The 20,017-nt window shown below is 40.8% G+C and overlaps 1 protein-coding gene across 1 annotated transcript in view; it reads left to right on the top strand.

Moving 5' to 3' along the window:
* The window catches only part of ME1 (malic enzyme 1), a 224,529-nt gene that overhangs the window by 16,482 nt on the left and 188,030 nt on the right, over positions 1 to 20,017 (top strand). Inside the window, exon 2 of the mRNA XM_027551016.1 lies at positions 16,495 to 16,628. Coding sequence (XP_027406817.1) covers positions 16,495 to 16,628 — 134 coding nt within the window. The remainder of the gene's footprint in view (positions 1 to 16,494; positions 16,629 to 20,017) is intronic.

The raw sequence follows: 20,017 nt of genomic DNA, 5'->3' as shown, positions 1-20,017 counted from the left end.
TTTCTCAGAGTCCTTTAAAGATGTTTTCTTTGTTTTTAGTTTTCAGCATCTTAAAATTTTTTTTTGGATTTGGCTTTCTATATCTTCTTGGCATTTGCTGAGCTTATTGAATTTATTAGTTTATTCCTTGTACCAAAATTGGTAATTTTTTAGCCATTATTTCTCCAGATTTCTTTTTTCATTTTCCTGTTTTGAATTCTATTGAAATAATTGTTAGGCCTTTCGGTATTGTTCCACAGGTCCCTGACGCTCTTAACTATTTTTTAGTCTTTTTTTATTTCTTTTCAGATGGTTAATTTCTAAAATTATCTATCTTTTAACTGACTGTTTGCTCTTATATCTCTGTTCTATTCTTGAGCCCATCTGTTAAATATTTTATTTCAGTTATTGTATTTTTCAGTTCTAAAATTTCCATTTGGTTCTTTACAGCTTTTATTTCTTGGCCAAGACTTTTTATCTTTACTTTTCTTTCAAAGTTTTGCCCTTATAGATTGCAGCATAGACAATAACTGATTCTAAGTCTTCATCTAATAACTCCATTATATGTGTCATCATGGGATTGGTGTTTGTTGATTATTTTTTACTTTGAGAGTTAACATTTTTTGTTTCTTTGTATGCTGAGTAATTTTTCCATCTATTTTGGATATTTGAGTATTAGAAGATTCTAGGTTTTGGTTAAATGCTCGGATGAATAATGTTCTTTTTAGTTTTTTAGAGCCACTTAACCTGATTGAAAGTGAAAGGGTTAGTCGCTTGGTCGTGTCTGACTCTCTGGGACCACATGGACTGTAGCCTGCCAGGTTCCTCTGTCCATGGAATTCTCCAGGCAGTAATATTGGAGTGGGTTGCCATGCCCTCGTCCAGGGAATCTTCCTGACCCAGGGACCAAATTCATGTCTCTTACATCTCCTGCATTGGCAGGCAGGTTCTTTACCACTAGTGCCACCAGTTTGAAAATTTGACCCACCTTCTGTGGATTGTGGTTCCAGGATCAATTATATTTTCAAAACCTACTTTGTAGTGTCTTTTGGATCTGTTCATCATGTGTACCACCCAGTGGCCAGTGTGGGATCTACGCAGTGGTTTACTCTATGGTTTTCATATCCTTTGTTATGCTGTTTAAAATCAGGTCTATACATGATTCAAGAATCAAGATTGCTGGGAGAAATATCAATAACCTCAGATATGCAGATGATACCACCCTTATGGCAGAAAGTGAAGAGGAACTAAAAAGCCTCTTGATGAAAGTGAAAGAGGAGAGTGAAAAAGTTGGCTTAAAGCTCAACATTCAGAAAACGAAGATCATGGCATCTGGTCCTATCACTTCATGGGAAATAGATGGGGAAACAGTGGAAACAGTGTCAGACTTTATTTTTTGTGGCTCCAAAATCACTGCAGATGGTGACTGCAGCCATGAAATTAAAAGACGCTTACTCCTCAGAAGAAAAGTTATTACCAACCTAGATAGCATATTCAAAAGCAGAGACATTACTTTGCCAACAAAGGTCCATCTAGTCAAGGCTACGGTTTTTCCTGTGGTCATGTATAGATGTGAGAGTTGGACTGTGAAGAAGGCTGAGCATCGAAGAATTGATGCTTTTGAACTGTGGTGTTGGAGAAGACTCTTGAGAGTCCCTTGGACTGCAAGGAGATCCAGCCAGTCCATTCTGAAGGAGATCAGCCCTGGGTGTTCTTTGGAAGGAATGATGCTAAAGCTGAAACTCCAGTACGTTGGCTACCTCATCCGAAGAGTTGACTCATTGGAAAAGGCTCTGATGCTGGGAGGGATTTGGGGCAGGAGGAAAAGGGGACGACAAGAGGCTGAGATGGCTGGATGGCATCACCGACTCAATGGACGTGGGTTTGAGTGAACTCCGGGAGATGGTGATAGACAGGGAGGCCTGGCATGCTGCGATTCATGGGGTCGCAAAGAGTTGGACACGACTGAGCAACTGAACTGAACTGATACATGAATAGCCCAGAGGTGAGTCCCAGAGTTCATAAACAACTTTATGAGATTGCTTTTTTGAGTTCTCTTTCCCCTGTGATCTTTCTGATATTTCCTCTCTTCTTGGGGTCCACACTTTCCAGCCCACTTGCCAGAAAACTGGGCCTCTAGTTTCCCCGCTGCTGTGTACTTCCTCCAAATGCATTTGGATAGGGGGCCAAAAGAGAAAAAATGCAAACCAGACATTTGACCCATGATCTTGGGACCATCACTCTTTTGGTGGAAAAGGAGGATTTCCATCCCTCAGAAATTTAGTTATCTGCAGTGATCATCCTTCTAACATCAACTACAGAATTGTTTGGGGGTTGGGACTGGAGAGAATGGAAAAAAAATAGTAGTGAATTTACCTGCTCTGTGATCTTTAAAAGCATACCGATTTCTGGTTTTTTGACTAGAAAGAGAAATCTTCTCTGAGTACTCTTTTTGTATGCACTCAGTTGTACATCCAGCTTTTCTGCTGCTTTTTGAGAGGCCAGTTGATGAGAGAGGGGGATTTAAAAAAAAGGCCAGGTCATACTGAAGGGCAGAAGTCTAGGGAACCTCAGTGATGGTTTGGTGATACTTTGGATTCTGGTCTTTTCCCCAGGTCTTCTGCTACCATTTATTTTTCAGAATCTTCAGATGATTTCTCAATGCATTCTGTGCAAGGTCTATAGTTGGATTCAGTGGGAGAGACAAGGAAAAGTATGCTTACACCATCTCTCATAGGACCAGAACCATCAGATAGTTTTTTTTAAAGATGTGAATGTGTGAAACTAAGTCTAACTTGATGTTTAAGTTTCAGGGGGAAAACATCAAGAGATGAGCTCTCAAACATGTATTCACATTTTTGCCCATTTTCCTGAAAACTTATTTGCTACAAGCAGATAAATATTAGTAGTAAAGGTTATTCTGTGGAAAATCATCTATTTCTATGTAGAGTTCTATGGAAAATTTTCTGTATTCTAAGGATTTTGAAAGATAGTTGTTTTTTTTTTTTTAACATCTGTATAGTACTGCACTTCTCTTATTCATGTTGCGATGGCAAAAATACTGCAGAAATTACAAGATTCAAAGTTCCTTGGTGGAAGTGTGTTATGCTGGTTTTGTTATAGCTTCAGCTTTCAACATAGTTGCTCAGAGGACCTGGAATATAGGTAAGTGTTCTATAAAAAATAGTTTATTAAAGAGATAAATGAAAGATTATTCTTGAAGTCATTCTGATAGCTCTGTTCTACCTTTCATATGTGGACTTAAGCTCTCCATAGATCACACACCACTTTGGAGGATGTTCATACTATTAGGTATGTGGCAGAGAATCTCTTTCCTTTAATAGGTGTAAGAATGACCCATGTATCATTTAGAATTAGACTTGGCTACATATAACAGGCTTCCCTGGTGTCTCAGATGTAAACTATCTGCCTGCAATGCAGGATACCTGGGTTCCATCCCTGGGTCGGGAAGATACCCTGGAGAAGGGAATGGTAACCTACTCCAATATTCTTATCTGGAGAATCCCATGGACAGAGGAGCCTGGTAGGCTACAGTTAATGGGTCACAAAAGATTCCAACATAACTTAGTGACTAACACCACACACACATAAAACAAACAGTTCAGTTCAGTTCAGTCACTCAGTCGTGTCCGACTCTTTGCGACCCCATGAATCACAGCATGCTAGGCCTCCCTGTCCATCACCAACTCCCGGTGTTCACTCAAACTCATGTCCATTGAGTCAGCGATGCCATCCACCCATCTAATCCTCTGTCATCCCCTTTTCCTTCTGCCCCCAATCCCTCCCAGCATCAGAGTCTTTTCCAGTGAGTCAACTCTTCGCATGAGGTGGCCAAAGTATTGGAGTTTCAGCTTTAGCATCATTCCTTCCAAAGAACACCCAGGACTTATCTCCTTTAGAATGGACTGGTTGGATCTCCTTGCAGTCCAAGGGACTCTCAAGAGTCTTCTCCAACACCACTGTTCAAAAGCATCAATTCTTCAGCGCTCAGCTTTCTTCACAGTCCAACTCTCACATCCATATATGACCACTGGAAAAACCATAGCCTTGACTAGATGGACCTTTGTTGGCAAAGTAATGTCTCTGCTTTTGAATATGCTATCTAGGTTGGTCATAACTTTCCTTCCAAGGAGTAAGCGTCTTTTAATTTCATGGCTGCAGTCACCATCTGCAGTGATTTTGGAGCCCCCCAAAATAAAATCTGCCACTGTTTCCCCATCTATTTCCCATGAAGTGATGGGACCAGATGCCAAAACCCAACAAAACAGCAGTGACTCAATTAAGATCTAGCTCATTTCTCTTTCATACCTGAAGGAAATTAGAGTTGGTCTGGGAATCTTTGGTGGGTCCACAGAGTCATCAGGAATGTTGCAGCTCTGCTGACTTCAGGAGCACTTCGTGGTCCTAATGACTATGGTTTATAGACATTATATGCTGTTTCCAAGCTGGCTGCAGGACAGGAACACAAGAAGATTCACTTTCTGGTGGAGTCAGCTCCCTCAGAGGAGCCCTCCCACAACCCACACAACACTTCTGCTTCCATATCATTGTTCAGGACTTTGTCACATGACCACATCGCTCTCCAGGGTGGTCTTTTTCTGATGCATGGCCACCCTACATAATATTAGGATTTTCTTGCAGGGGAGGAAGGGAAGAACAGATGTTACAGTAGGCAGCTAGCCATCTGTACTGTAGCCAGAGCTGCCAGAAACAATAGGATAGAGATTGAACCAGTGTAAATAAGAGAGATGATCATCATATTCTTAGAAAATGAGATAAATGGTTCTTAATATGCTTCAAGATCCTTGCAGATTCACTGAAGAAAAATAAAAATACAAAAATGTGATGTTTGTTTCCTTCCCGTTTCTGTGCCCCAAGCAAGTTGGTTTCCCTTTCTGGAGGCAACTACTGTGTCCATTGACCAGGGTTTCCATTATGTATTAGAAATATTGTACACAGTGTGACTGTAAATGTTGTATGAAATTAATTTTATATATTAAAATACATTGACATGGGGCATGAATCCCTTGGCGTGATGAAGACGAGATGGTGTTATAAAGAGAAAGGATGTAGTTGAGAACATGTGTGTGAATCAGATGGATACATGAAAAAACAGCTGAGAGTCATGGTCCCAGGCTCATGACCCTTCTGTCAGCTGTCTGGTGCCCTGAAACTGGTTCTGAAGCTTTGTTTTCTCTTTCTTCGCTGAGCTAGCTTGAATACGGGGATTCCTTAGAGTCGGAGTCACAGATACTGTGGGGCGAGTGCTTCTGATTGCCTTAAGCATTTTCATGAAAGGGCATAACATCAGGATGAAAAAAAAGCAACCCTGGTTTAAGGTTTAAAACCTTACCTGGTCAATGAGGACTTGCCTCTTTTATCATTCTTCTCATAGCTGCTGTTTGCTTCCCTCTGCTTTCTCCAAGAAGCCACTCGTTTCTGCCTCAGGGTTTGTGCCTTTGTTTCTGGCAGTGCCACCCCCAGAGTTTTTAACCCTCTCAATGAAGTTGGATCTTAAGTTTTCCCTTTTCTTTCTAAAGTTCATGAAGCTTTGAACTGCATTACATATGTTAATATATTAATATGAGCAGTCATATGAACAGTCACTGTTCCAGTGGTTTAGTGCCTGCAGTCACTGTAAGTATCCACTCAACATAAGTTTGTTGAAAAATATTTGGTGAGTATGATGATTAATTTTGTGTCAACTTGACTGGGCCACTGGGTGACTAGGCTTAGTCAAATATTATTTTGGGTGTGTCTGGATGAGATTAACATTTGAACTGGTAGACTGAGTAAACAAGACTTCCCTCCGTAAGTAGGGAACTCCTCTTCTTTGACTGCCAGTAAGCTGGCTTCCCTGGTAACGCAGATGGTAAAGCGTCTGCCTGCAAAGCTGGAGACCCAGGTTTGATCTCTGGGTCAGGAAGAGCCCCTGGAGAAGGAAATAACAACCTACTCCGGTACTGTTGCCTAGAAAATCCCATGGACAGGAGCCTGATAGGCTACAGTCTATGGGGTTGCAAAGAGTCGGACACAACTGAGCGACTACTTTACAGGCTGGGACATCAGGTTTTTTTCCCCTACTTTTGGACTTGAGCTGAATCCTTGGCTCTTCCTGGGTCTTACACCCAGTGGCCTTCTCCCTAGAACTATACTATCAGCACTCCTGGTTTCTCCAGCCTTTGGACTTGGACTCAACCTATACTGTTGGGTCTCTGAGCCTCCAGCCTACCAACTTCAGTCTAGGGGACTTGTCAGCTTCCATAATTGCATGAGCCAATTCCTTATGGTAAATTGGTTCATATGTATGATGTATAAACATACCCTACTGGCTCAGTTTCTTTAGAGAACCTGGATCAATACAGTGGGCTTTACAATCTTCCGTAAGGTAACTCTAAGAGGAGACAAAACATTTCTGAAAATCTCCACTGTGGATCTGAAGTAAGAAAGCCATCTTGTGGTGTTTCTGGGAATATCATGTGAAGTATATATATCCTTAGGGAACTGAGGCATAATTCTTTGCAACAGTTCTTAACATATTTTTTGCCAAAGTGCCCTTTGGAATTTTGGTGAAGTCTGTGTGACTCCTTAAATCAAAGGTTTAAATAAATAATTTCTTAAATAATACTGTTACATAAGAAACCAATTATAATAAAATGTAGCTATCAGAACACGGAAAAACAAATGTGGGATATTGTAAGATATATTCCTCTTTATTAAAGACTTAAATAGCAAGACAGTATATTTAAATATGGACAATTTAAAGCAAAATTTAGGGACTTTCCTCATGGTCCAGTGGTTAAGAATCTGCCTTGTAATACAGGGGATGTGGATTTGATTCCTGGTCAGGAAACTAGGATCCCACATGCCGAGGAACAACAAGCTGACCCGCTGCAATTACTGAGTCTGTGCGCTGCACCTAGGGAGTCCATGTGCTGCCATGTAAGAGCCTGAATGCCGCAACTAATGCCTGAGGCACACAATTTTTTTTTAATTTATTTTTTAAAAAGATTGTTGAAGGTCATCAACATGACTAGACTACATGTCTGTTCATGTTCTAAAACAACCATATTTTGGTCCTAAAACTATTGTAATTTCAAAATAATGGTAAATGATATTTCAAGATATATGCCACAGATTTAATGTGATATGAAAATATTTGTTATTTCTATTTATGACAGAGTCACAGGAGCTACTAATATTTCCTTTGTTTCCTTCCTTCTTTTATAATGGAGGGAAATACTTAGTTTCATAGAATTAGTGAGGAAAGATGTCTGTGCTTAAAGACTCCTGACTTACACCTCCTCATTTCTTGGGGATCTGTGATTATCAGATATATGGACCTTAGGTTCACAACCTTTGGTAGGGAACTAAATTGGATCTTCACAAAAAGTACAGACAGGGTGTCTAAAAAACTGATTCTTAAATTCAGGAGCTTTCTGACAGTACCAAGACCATGAAGAATAAAAGTCAATATTTACTTAGCTCTTGTGTATTCCTTAGAAGGAAAGTTATGACCAACCTAGACAGCATATTAAAAAGCAGAGATGTTACTTTGCCAACAAAGGTCCATCTAGTCAAGGCTATGGTTTTTCCAGTGGTCATGTATGGATGTGAGAGTTGGACTGTAAAGAAAGCTGAGTGCCAAAGAATTGATGCTTTTGAACTGTGGTGTTGGAGAAGACTCTTGAGAGTCCCTTGGACTGCAAGGAAGTCCAGCCAGTCCATCCTAAAGGAGATCAGTCCTGGGTGTTCATTGGAAGGAATGATGTTGAAGCTGAAACTCCAGTACTTTGGCCACTTGATGCAAAGAGCTGACTCATTGGAAAAGACCCTAATGCTGGGAAAGATTGAGGGCAGGAGGAGAAGGGGACGACAGAGGATGAGATGGTTGGATGGCATCATTGACTCAATGGACATGGGTTTGGGTGGCCTCCAGGAGTTGGTGATGGACAGGGAGGCCTGGCGTGCTGTGGTTCATATGGTCACAAAGAGTCGGATGCGACTGAACTGAACTGAACTGTGTATTCATGATTTTGTTTTAAAAGTAACACAAGCATTTTTATAATACTTTATAATTTACATAAGATGTAGAAATATCTGGTCTCACTTTATCCTTTCAACAACAAAGTGAGACACACATAACATACACACAGACTGTGTATTCCATATGTTTGATTACTTCTGTTTAGTAGATGCAAAAGTTGAAGAGAGTCTCCGTTTAACCCCAAACACTTTAAGTACCTACTCAAAACCACAGTGTCAAATAATATCTACTTGTGAATTAGTGTGTGTGTGCTCAGTTGTGTCCAACTGTTTGCTATCCCATGGATTATACCCCACCAGGCTCCTCTGTCCATGGGATTTCCCAGGCAAGAATACTGAAGTGGGTTCGTCAGGAGATCTTCCCGACCCAGGGATCGAACCTGCATCTCCTGTATTGGCAGACAGATTCTTTACTGCTGCGCCACCAGGGAAGCCCACTTGTGAATCAGATTTGGGTCTCAATGCAAATAGATTTATGTTGCCATGAATTCTTATTTGCTGGTGAATTATGCATGTAAGTTTAAAGTGTACGAATCAATGGAACCTGTAATATACCCAGAACGTACTAGACAGCTGCCTCCCACAAAGACTTGTCCAAAATGTCACTAGTACTGAGGTTGAGAAGCCCTTGTTTAGATGAAAGTACTTAAAGAAAATCCCCACAAGCTCTGGCACTTAAGGATGGTAGGTGGAAATGTCGTTTTGTCCAACCAAGTTGATCTTAAATGCCTGGTCAAAGTCAATTTAAAAAGCTGTCACAAGGGGATTAATTTAATTGAATAATCTAATGTATGTGTGGAAAGTTCAGTTGTTACCTGAGAGATTTCAAACCATCGGCTCTCTGTATTACTGTATATATTAAATATTTTTTTAATTTGAATGGGGTACATTGGTTGTTCAAAATAGAACTACATAGAACTGAACTACGTGAAACTGACAAGTTGTTTCAGATCCGTATATTTATTATCCATTTGTTTATCTGAAATTGATTGAGGCACTCCTCCATCCTGACTTTGAATTAGGTGCTGTCGTACAAATATGAGTAGCATAGTGCCTGTCTTTCAGAAGCACCTAGATCTCTGGGTAAAATGGCTGTTAAACAGAAATAATGAAGAATAGGAAGTTCATGATAGAACTTCATGATGATGTGAGAGAACACTGGAGGACATCTCTCTAACCCAGAGAGAAAGAGGAAAGCTTTCTTCAAGGGGATTCACCATTTAACTATAGGCAAGGGGCATTTATGCATGCATGTGTAATTTAACTGGTAGCTAAATGTGTTGAATTGCTGTCTAATTTTCATACTCTGTAGATTCCTTCTTTTAAAAATTGGCGTATAGTTGCTTTACAGTGTTGTGTTCATTTCTGCTGTACAGCTAAGTGAATCAGCTATATGTATACATATATTCCCTCTTTTTTGGATTTCCTTCCCATTTACCCTATAGGTCACCACTCTATAGATTGTTCTGCTTCCTCAAAGAGTTAAGAAATCAAATTAAGTCACCATAGACAATTATTTTGTAATCCTGATCTTTTGGTTCACTTTCTGAGCAATTACTTTACATATTATCATAGGCATACTTAGAGGGTTGTCTGAAACATACACACACACACGCGCGCATATATTTGCTGTTGTTGTCCAGTCACTAAGTCATACCTGACTCTTTGTGAACCCATGAACTGCAGCACGCGAGGCTTCCCTGTCTTTCACTGTCTCCCTGAGTTTGCTGAAACTCATGTCCATTGAGTCAGTGATGCCATCCAACCATCTCATCCTCTGTCACCCCCCTCTCCTCCTTCCTGCAATCTTTCCCAGCTTCAGGGTCTTCCAGTGAATCGGCTCTTGGCATCAGGTGGTCAAAGTATTGGAGCTTCAGCATCAGTCCTTTCAGTGAAGTGCAGATGTCCATGTGATCACTAGAGACTCTTCTGGCGATAGGTCCTGCATTTGGTTTGGATTATTCATACACATTTTGAACCAGGATCTTAGACTTAGTTTTATCCTTTGTGTATGTTGGTAGTTTCAATAGTTTACTAAGAATTGCCAGTCTGCTTATGTAACAGGAACTTTTTGCCACTATGAAAAATGTGAAATTTACCTTAAAACTTCTTTGAGAACAACAGCACTCCATCCTGCTGAAAGGATTTTGAAACTTTATTAATGTTAGTGTTGATATTGATGGTTAACAACTTCTCAGCCTTTATAAGGAATATATAAAATTCTGACTTTTAAGTAAGAAATACTTAAGCTAATTAAACCTCTCATCTATATTTTCAAAATCCATTTGCTGTCTTAATAGAGGTGTTCTTTCTTTTTTAAAATTAAGCAAACATCACTTAAACTACAATATGGTTTACTTGCTCATATCCTGTAATGCCTAGATGAAATAAGTTGGGGGTGTTGTATGATTGATATTTTCTTTTAAGTTTTAGAGTATCTCAGGTCAAGTATATTTTAAGTATAATTTTATAATCATTACTTATATAAGTTTGAAAATGAAAGCTTTAGTCGCTCAGTCGTAGCGGACTCTTTGTGACCCCATGGACTGTAGCCCATCAGTTTCCACTGTCCATGGGATTCTCCAGGCAAGAATACTGGAGTGGGTTGCCATTCCCTTCTGTAGGGGATCTTCCTGACTCAGGGATTCAACCCCGGTCTCCTGCATTGCAGGCAGATTCTTACCTTCTGAGCCACCAGGGAAGCCTGAATTACTCTATACTCAGTTCAGTTCAGTCGCTCAGTTGTGTCTGACTCTTTGCAACCCCATGGACTGCAGCACACCAGGCCTCCCTGCCCATCACCAACTCCCGGAGTTTACTCAAACTCATGTCCTTTGAGTCAGTGTTGCCATCGAAACATCTTTGTCATCTGTCATCCCCTTCTCCTCCAGCCTTCAATATTTCCCAGCATCAGGGTCTTTTGCAATGAGTTGGTTCTTCCCATCAGGTGGCCAAAGTATTGGAGTTTCAACTTCAGCATCAGTCCTTCCAATGAGTATTCAGGACTGATTTCTTTTAGGATGGACTGGTTGGATTTCCTTGCAGTCCAAGGGACTCTCAAGAGTCTTCTCCAATACCACAGTTCAAAAGCATCAATTCTTTGATGCTCAGCTTTCTTTATAGTCCAATGCTCACATCCATACATAACTGCTGGAAAAACCATAGCTTTGACTAGATGGACCTTTGTTGGTAAAGTAATGTCTCTGCTTTTTAATATGCCGTCTAGGTTGGTCATAACTTTTCTTCCAAGGAGCAAGTGTGTTTTAATTTCATGGCTGCAGCCACTGTCTGCAGTGATTTTGAAGCCCAAAAAAATAAAGTCTGTCACTGTTTCCCCATCTATTTCCCATGAAGTGATGGGACCGGATGCCATGATCTTCGTTTTCTGAATGTTGAGCTTTAAGCCAACTTTTTCACTCTCCTCTTTCACTTTCATCAACAGGTTTTTTTAGTTCCCCTTCACTTTCTGCCATCAGGGTGGTGTCATCTGCATATCTGAGGTTATTGATATTTTTCCCGGCAATCTTGATTCCAGCTTGTGCTTCATCCAGCCTTAATATGATTATGGCTGCAAACATTAAAGTTAATGAATTCTGTTGTCATAATGAATTCTCACATGTGTATAGATTGTCTTCAAGAAATTTGTGATTTAGACAGTGTTTGCCTTTTTGCCATCCAGCTTGATTATTTTTAGTCATTATCTAGAAAAAAGAAGACAAACTACTGAAGTTCACTGGAAACAATAAAGATTGTTATCATGGAATGTAGATCTTATTTGTTCTGTTCTTGTGGTAATAGTTTCTAATACATTACTCAGGACAAAGTTTCTTTCTCAGTTATGTTTGCTCTGTGCAAACATGGTTTCCAATATGTCTTTTGTTATGCCAGGAATTTTGTTTTCATTTCTGCTTGGTAGTCTCAGTTTTCTCAAGAAGATATACATAAATTAATTATTAGTGTCCAGAAGAATAGTTGTGCTGTTTGCTGCCCTCAGAAGTGAAACCACATACCATTCTGATGTCTAGGGATTTAGTCCAAAAGGTTTTTTTAAGAAGTAAGGCAAGTAATAGAAAAGAAGAAAACCAGGCTTGAATGTCGAGTGTTAGAGAATGCTTTTAGGGAATTAGAATTATAAATGGTCTGGAAACCTAATATATGTATAGCTAAGCTTTTGAACTACATGAAAAAGACTCAATAGAAGTCATTTGAAAGTTAGAACCTGCATCTGTACCTTGGACACACTGTCCTTTCTTGGCCCTGCAGGAGAACCCTAAGCTTAAAATTCTTTGAAGCAGATATGTTATCTCATTTTTCTAATAAGAATATATTAAAGGTAGTGTGTCACTGTCAGGTTTTAGGCATGACTGATCTGTGTATCAGTTTCTCCAAAATATATCTCTATTAATATGTCTCTGTTATAGTTTGAAACAATGAAATAGAGAGCAGGGATTATTACATTGTCCAATATTCAACTTACTGTTTTTCTGAATACTTTCTGGGGAGCTCCTGTTCGGTAGGAATCACACCGATGTATCATTCTTAAAACTGCCGTATATATTTAAAAATTTTTTCAGGGATTTTAAGATTTAAGTTTACATATTCATTGTTTTTTCTGTTTAAATGTATTTGGCTACGTTGAGTGTTGTGGCGTGTGGAATCTTCTTGCATCATACAGCATCTTTCATTGCAGAGCATGAACTCTGTAGTTGTGGTGCGGGCTCAGCAGTTGCTGTATGTGGGCTTAGTTGCCCCACAGCATCGTGGAATCTTAGTTCTTTGACCAGGGATTGAACTCACGTCCCTGCATTGGAAGGCGGATTCTTACCCACTGGACCACCAGGGAAGTATCAATATTCATTGATTTAAAAAAAAAATTCATAAAGAGTAGTGGTAGCTCAGCTGGTAAAGATCACCTGCAATGCAGGAGACCCTGGTTCAATTCCTGGGTGGGAATGATTGCCCTCAAAATGGGATAGGCTATCCATTCCAGTATTCATGGGCTTCCCTGGTGGCTCAGACGGTAAAAAATCTGTCTGCCATGCGGAAGACCTGAGTTCGATCCCTGGGTTGGGAAGATCCCCTGTTGAAGGGCACAGCAACCCACTCCAGTATTCTTGCCTGGAGAATCCTCATGGACAGAGGAGCCTGGTGGGCTACAGTGCATGGGGTCGCGAAGAGTCTGACGTGACCAAGCGACTGAGCACGGTGCATAGCAGTACGATGTGAGCCCAGTCATAGCACTTGAACTTAGCTCAGTGTTCCAGATTCCCAAGTCGTAGTGTTTTTTTTTGTTGTTGTTCTCTTTTTTTTAAATTAAATTAAATTAATTTTTTTTAACTTTACAATATTGTATTGGTTTTGCCATATATCAACATGCATCCACCACGGGTATACACGTGTTCCCCATCCTGAACCCTCCTTCCTCCTCCCTCCCCGTACCATCCCTCTGGGTCGTCCCAGTGCACCAGCCCCAAGCATCCAGGAGAATGGCATTGAAACATGTATAATATCATATATGAAACGAGTCGCCAGTCCAGGTTCGATGTTTTTGTTTTCTTAAGAGTTGAATTGGCACTTCAGTGTATCTTGGAAAATTTGGCTAATAGTGTATGGAAGTTTGTAGTTATTAAACATCAAAGAATATCAGGAGATACCCAGATGGCATTTTTGTTTACATGGCATAAGATATGCCAGAACTGTTAGACTGAGGAATTGTTTCAGACCAGACATTGGAAAATTCATGTAAAAAGACTGGCTAATTTCACCAATACATAAGTTAGTGCCTTGTAAAGCGAAAGAACAAGACTATGTCAGTACTTCTAATAATGCGCCTTATTCTCAGAATATTAGTATTTTGATTACTATTTTTGCAGGCAGATTTTCAAGGGCATAACATTCAGAAGTTTGCTGCTGCTTCAGATACATTTATATGTTTTTGAGACTTTAATTTCAGCCCAGCATTTTTTTCCCCTATTTTTAACTTACAAGTTTTATTTCAAGCTAAAGAAAAGTCTGTTGAGGCTTCTTTTACAAATACATTACTGTATATAATTTTGCTTCAACTTTAGGAGTTATTTCCTGACATTTTACTTTGTATCTTTATTAAAAGTTGTATCTTTAGCAGGTGAACTATGTCTTCTATTCTGTGTAGATTCCTTTTTCTCAAAAACATCCCTTTCTGGTTACTTTAAATTTAAAATATAATTTTACCAAGCTTATATTATACAGAGTGAAGTAAGCCAGAAAGAAAAACACCAATACAGTATATTAATGCATATATATGGAATTCAGAAAGATGGTAATGATAACCCTGTATGCGAGACAGCAAAAGAGACACAGATGTATAGAACAGTCTTTTGGACTCTGTGGGAGAGGGCGAGGGTGGGATGATTTGGGAGAATGGCATTGAAACATGTATAATATCATATGTGAAACGAATCACCAGACCGGGTTTGATGCATGATACAGGATGCTCGGGGCTGGTGCACTGGGATGACCCAGAGGGATGGTACAGGGAGGGAGCTGGGAGGGGGTTCAGGATGGGGAAAACGTGTACACCGTGGTGGATGCATGTTGATGTATGGCAAGCCCATACAATATTGTAAAGTAATTAGCCTCCAATTAAAATAAATAAATTTATATTAAAAAAAGGACAAAAAAATAATTTTACCAGGCTAATCAGTATCCTGAGCAGCTGTTTTAATGCTTTCAAATTTTGAATGTAAGTCTGTAAAATTTTTAAAACTTTCTGTTTTGTTTATGTAGCACATTGTGCACGTGTGCTCAGTTGCTTCAGTCGTGTCCGACTCTTTGGGACCCTGTGGACTCTGGCCCGCCAGGCTCCTCTGTCCATGGGATTCTCCAAGCAAGAACACTGGAGTGGGTTGCCATGCCCTCCTCCAGGGGATCTTCCTGACCCAGGGATCCATGTAGCACATTACTGAGGTCTAATTAGATCGGTTAGTATTCTGAGCACTAGGGATAAAGTAATGGGAAAAAAAGATAAAATTCCCTGACCTCATGGAGTTTGCATCCTTGTGGAAACACAAAGCACAAATAAAAAAGAAATTGGCATGGAAAGGTTCCAGCAACGCCATGGGGTCCCCTGGTATGGACTGGGATCCAGGCAGAGGACAGAGAGGATGGCTGGTCTGCTGTGCTGCAGGCAGCCAGGAGCAGGGGCACTAGACTGGATAGGCAGTGGTGGGGGGCTGGGTGGGGGGTGTCCTCTCAGCGGGGGACCATCCTCCTACTGTCCACGTGCATTAGACTCTGAAGGATCCATGACCAGCCATGTAACACTGGGGGCTTTTGCACTGAAGGGAATGGCTGCTAGTGGAGCAAAACACCGTGGAAATGGGCACCAGCTGTGTGGATAGCACGTGGAGCAAAGCCAGGCGTGGTCATGGTAGGGCCAGACCCAGAGTGGGCTCAATCTGATCAAACAAGCCTCTTGGGCTTCAGTATCTGGAGCAAGAGACCTTTCCAGGGAGACTCCTCATCCCAATGCTTCCAGGTTCATGACTCCTGGGGTTTCTCTGCTTTACTTGCCTCATACTATAACCCGGCCTGTCTCTTAGGTCCATTCTGCATTTTTGTATCCATTCATCAGTTCTATTTGGTTTGCTTGTTTTTGAGCCTCATAGTTTGTAATACTGCTGTTTTGTACAGTCAGTGTTCATGTAAACCGATCATGTAGATATAATAGTAAGGCTCCAGTGGGCTTACTGGGTGAGACTGGAAAGGCTTTAGAGAGGAGGTGGCATTCGAGGTACGGCTTGGAAGGAGAGAAGCAGGGAAGACTTTCTTGTCCATGGTATCCTGGAAGGATAAAGGAGTGCAGTGTGTCCAGGCAGTAGGGAGAAATTTTGTATAACTAGAAGTGTATAAAAGAAGGAGATAGTTTGGGAGAGGAGTGTTGGAAAAGTTGCCTTGAAATCATAGATACAGTGTCTCCAACCTATTTTGTATGTATTGGTTTGGCCAAAGAGTTGGCTCAGCTTTTTGTGTGCGATGTGACAGAAAAACCCAAACAAACGTTTTTCGCCAGCCCAATAGAAACACAGTATGTCATAGGCGACCTCCTCATGTTCCTCATTTTAAAATCTCTTAAAATAACTGCTATTCATTTTTCCATTTAATGATTCCAATACTGACAATTATATCTTCTTTCACTTGCGTGTCTTCAGATAATCTCCTCCTATGCATCACCTGATTTTATCTTAACAATATCTAAGCGACACGAATCTGAAAATGCTATCCTAATATTGAAAAGTGAGGAAACTGAGGTGTGGAGAGACCCCATGATTTTCTCACAGTCACATGGCTGTGCTTGAATGGATGCCAGATCTGATTTTCAATTCCATATACTTACTGATCTCACTGGTGTGTAGATAAGCATTTTGTCCTTTTCCCCCTCAAATTATTGCATTTTTCTTTTCTCTATAGGACTTGGCTTTTACCCTGGAAGAGAGGCAGCAACTGAACATTCATGGCCTGTTGCCACCCTCCTTCATCAGTCAGGATGTCCAGGTCCTTCGAGTACTTAAGAATTTTGAGCGTCTGAACTCTGATTTTGACAGGTAACATGTTCCCGAAGGTGATTTTTTTATGTTTCTCTGAGGCAGCTGTCTAGTTTATGTCTTATTAGATGAGCAAGTTTAAATATTTAGTGCTTTAGAAAGAGTAGTCAGCTTTGAGGAAGATTTGCCTGTAAATACAGTAATGTTTGTAAAAGAATTTATCCTGTGTAGGAACATCTGAAGAAGATAAAATTTTCTTTTCTAAACTGTATCCACAGAGAAATGACTTTTTTCTCCTGTGACAGAGTTGTTGCTCTCAAGGTCAGTTACGGGGAGATGCCATTCCAGACTAGGTGAAAGTGGCTTTGAGTCAGACCTCAAGTACATTTTAGGTGAAAGTGCACTGTTCAGGTTTCCAAGTGTGGCTCCAACACTGTTCAGAGTTTAGGTCACTTACTTTGTCTGCAATCCAGTTTCCATGTTTATACAAGGGTAAAGGTAACATTGTTCCCCACCTTTGGAATTAGCCAGCTGAAGCTGAAATCCCAGCTGTATCTCACGAGCATTGGATCGCTGAGTAAACCGTTACAACCACTGCCATGACCACTGCATGTGTCTCACTGTTTTCTTTGGACTCTTTTTGTATTAAAATGTTGCATGCGTGCATGCTAAGTGGTTTCAGCTGTGTCTGATTCTGTAACACTGTGGACTGTAGATTACCAGCCTCCTCTGTCCATGGGATTCTTCAGGCAAGAATAGTGGAATGGATTGCCATTTCTCCTCCAGGGGATTTTCCCGATCCAGGGATAGAACCTGCATCTCCTATGGCTCCTGCATTGCAGGTGGATTCATTACCACTTGAGCCACTAGGAAAGCCCCTTAAGGTGTTAAACCCACCTAAGCCTCAGTTTTTCCATCTCTGGGTTGAAGAGAATAATAGTTACTTGAAAATGTTATTGTGAAGGTTAGAAGAGAGAGCTAACCCCGTATCTATTAAGTCTGCATAATAGGGTTCTCCAGAGATATAGAACCAACAGGATGTATATGTGTGATTATATACATAATGAGAGGGGGAGGGGTTTATTGATTGATTACTTGATTTTGATTGTTAAGAATGAGCTCAAGTGGAGGCTTGGTCAGTCCTAAATCTGCAGGTAGACTGGCCAGCTGGAGCCCTGGGGAAGAATCTGATTCAAGTTCAAAGGCTTAAACTATTTTTTTGTTGAGGAGTTAGAGGGAAGGCCAGTCTTTATTCCATTAAGGTTTTTAAATAATTGGATGAGGCCCACCAACATTATGGAGGGTACTCTGCTTTATTCAGAATACACCAATTTAGATGTGAGTCTCATCCAAAAACTACCTTCACAGAAAAGTCCAAAATAGTGGACCAGATATCTGGATACTGTGTCCCAGCCATGTTGACACATAAAATTAACCTCTCCTTTTCAACTTGGAAGCCATGACTTTCTCCTTAAACTAAACTTAATCTCTGCATAAAAAAGGTCATACTTGAGCCTAACATGATAGAACTAGCCCAGGAAAAACTGAAAACATGCTAACACTTTAACCTAAAAGAGAATGTAAAATCCTAAGGATATGTTTACTTTTCTCCTTGATATCTTTTAACTTTAATACTATGATGTAAAGTTAACAATACATTTGACCCTTGAATCACACAGATTTGAATTATATGGGTCCGCCTATATGTGGATTTTTCTCAGTAAATGCATCCTACAGTACTTACACAATCCATAGTTGATTGAATCCCTGAATGGGAACTACACTTGTAGAGGGCCAACTGTAAGGTATACCTGGATTTTTTGACTGTGTTAGGGTTGGCACCCTTAACCACCACATTGTTCAAAGCGTTCAGCTCAGTTTAGTCGCTCAGTCGTGTCTGTTCAGTTCAGTTTAGTTGCTCAGTCGTGTCCGACTCTTTGCGACCCCATGAACTGCAGCACGCCAGGCCTCCCTGTCCATCACCAACTCCTGGAGTTCACCCAAACCCATGTCCATTGAGTCGGTGATGCCATCCAACCATCTCATCCTCTGTCGTCCCCTTCTCCTCCTGCCCTCAATCTTTCCCAGCATCAGGGTCCTTTCAAATGAGCCAGCTCTCCGCATCAGGTGGCCAAAGTATTGGAGTTTCAGCTTCAACATCAGTCCCTCCAGGACTGATCTCCTTTAGCATAGACTGGTTGGATCTCCTTGCAGTCCAAGGAACTCTCAAGAGTCTTCTCCAACACCCAGTTCAAAAGCATCAATTTTTCAGTGCTCAGCTTTCTTTATAGTCCAACTCTCACATCCATACATGACTACTGGAAAAACCATAGCCTTGACTAGACGGACTTTTGTTGGCAAACTGTATTCAAGTACTATGATATACAGTCAGTGCATCTTATGTAACATGATAAAGGGATAAAAGAGGGAAAAATTATATTTGTTTATGTATCTTTGCATATGTATTATACATATTTATATATGCACAGATATATATATGTATTTATGTACACACAAATGTATTCATAACATAGTAAGGAAGAAATACTCATAATAATTGCACTCCTCATTTCTATAGCTGGTCGTATTATCACAGCTGATATTTATAACTGTCTTCTTCCCCTACCCATTTCACATTTCCCTTGCTTTCAGCAAGTACTTCAGCCAGTCTTGATTCTTCCCCTGGTAGCCAAATTTTTAATTCTGAAGGGTCTGGCCCATTAGTAGTCCTATCAGAATTCGGTATTGTAGTTTTCCATTGACTTTAATTGTGGGGAGCCCCTAAGGGATCTCTTGTATTCCAGACATCCTTTTCCTTACCTCCATTATTGAGTGGTAGTCCAGTTTCCCTTTGGAGTCAGGATCGGTCACCCCCACCAGCACAGTAACTTACTTCTTTGCCTGTTGATTCAGAGGCATGTGGTACCCAGAGTGGTCAGTGGCGGTCTTAACTTCCAGTTCATTGGAATCATTGTCTCCCAGTAAGACATACTTCCCTTTGGAATGAACACTTTGGGGCCAGCGGAGCATAAGATCTCAGGGACAGGAAGCAGGAATTGATAGTGGATCACTTGGGGGCTTCTGAGGTGGCTCAGTAGTAAAGAATCTGCCTGCCAGGCTGGAGATGTAGGTTTGATCTCTGGGTCAGGAAGATCTCCTGGAGGAAGGAATGTGGCTGTCGCCCCCTCCAGTCCATAGGGTTGCAAAGAGTCAGACACGACTGAAATGACTAAGCACACACGTATAGTTGGGAATGACAGCGATGGTGCCACTTCTGTTTCGACCCCCCTTGATTCTGGGACCTGTGAATGCTGGCTGTGGGAGAAATAGAACCATATATTGGGCTCTGATTCAGAGCAGGTATAGCCTCCCAGAGAACCTTGCCCAGCTTTGCGACATGTTGCCCCCTAGCTGGTACTGTAACTGAATCTTCAGAAGGCCATTCCAGC

This window comes from Bos indicus x Bos taurus, chromosome 9 (genome assembly GCF_003369695.1).
Source record: "Bos indicus x Bos taurus breed Angus x Brahman F1 hybrid chromosome 9, Bos_hybrid_MaternalHap_v2.0, whole genome shotgun sequence".
Classification (NCBI taxonomy): domain Eukaryota; kingdom Metazoa; phylum Chordata; class Mammalia; order Artiodactyla; family Bovidae; genus Bos; species Bos indicus x Bos taurus.
The sequence above is the reverse complement of the archived record's forward strand: the minus strand, read 5'-3'. Positions and strand labels throughout refer to the sequence as shown.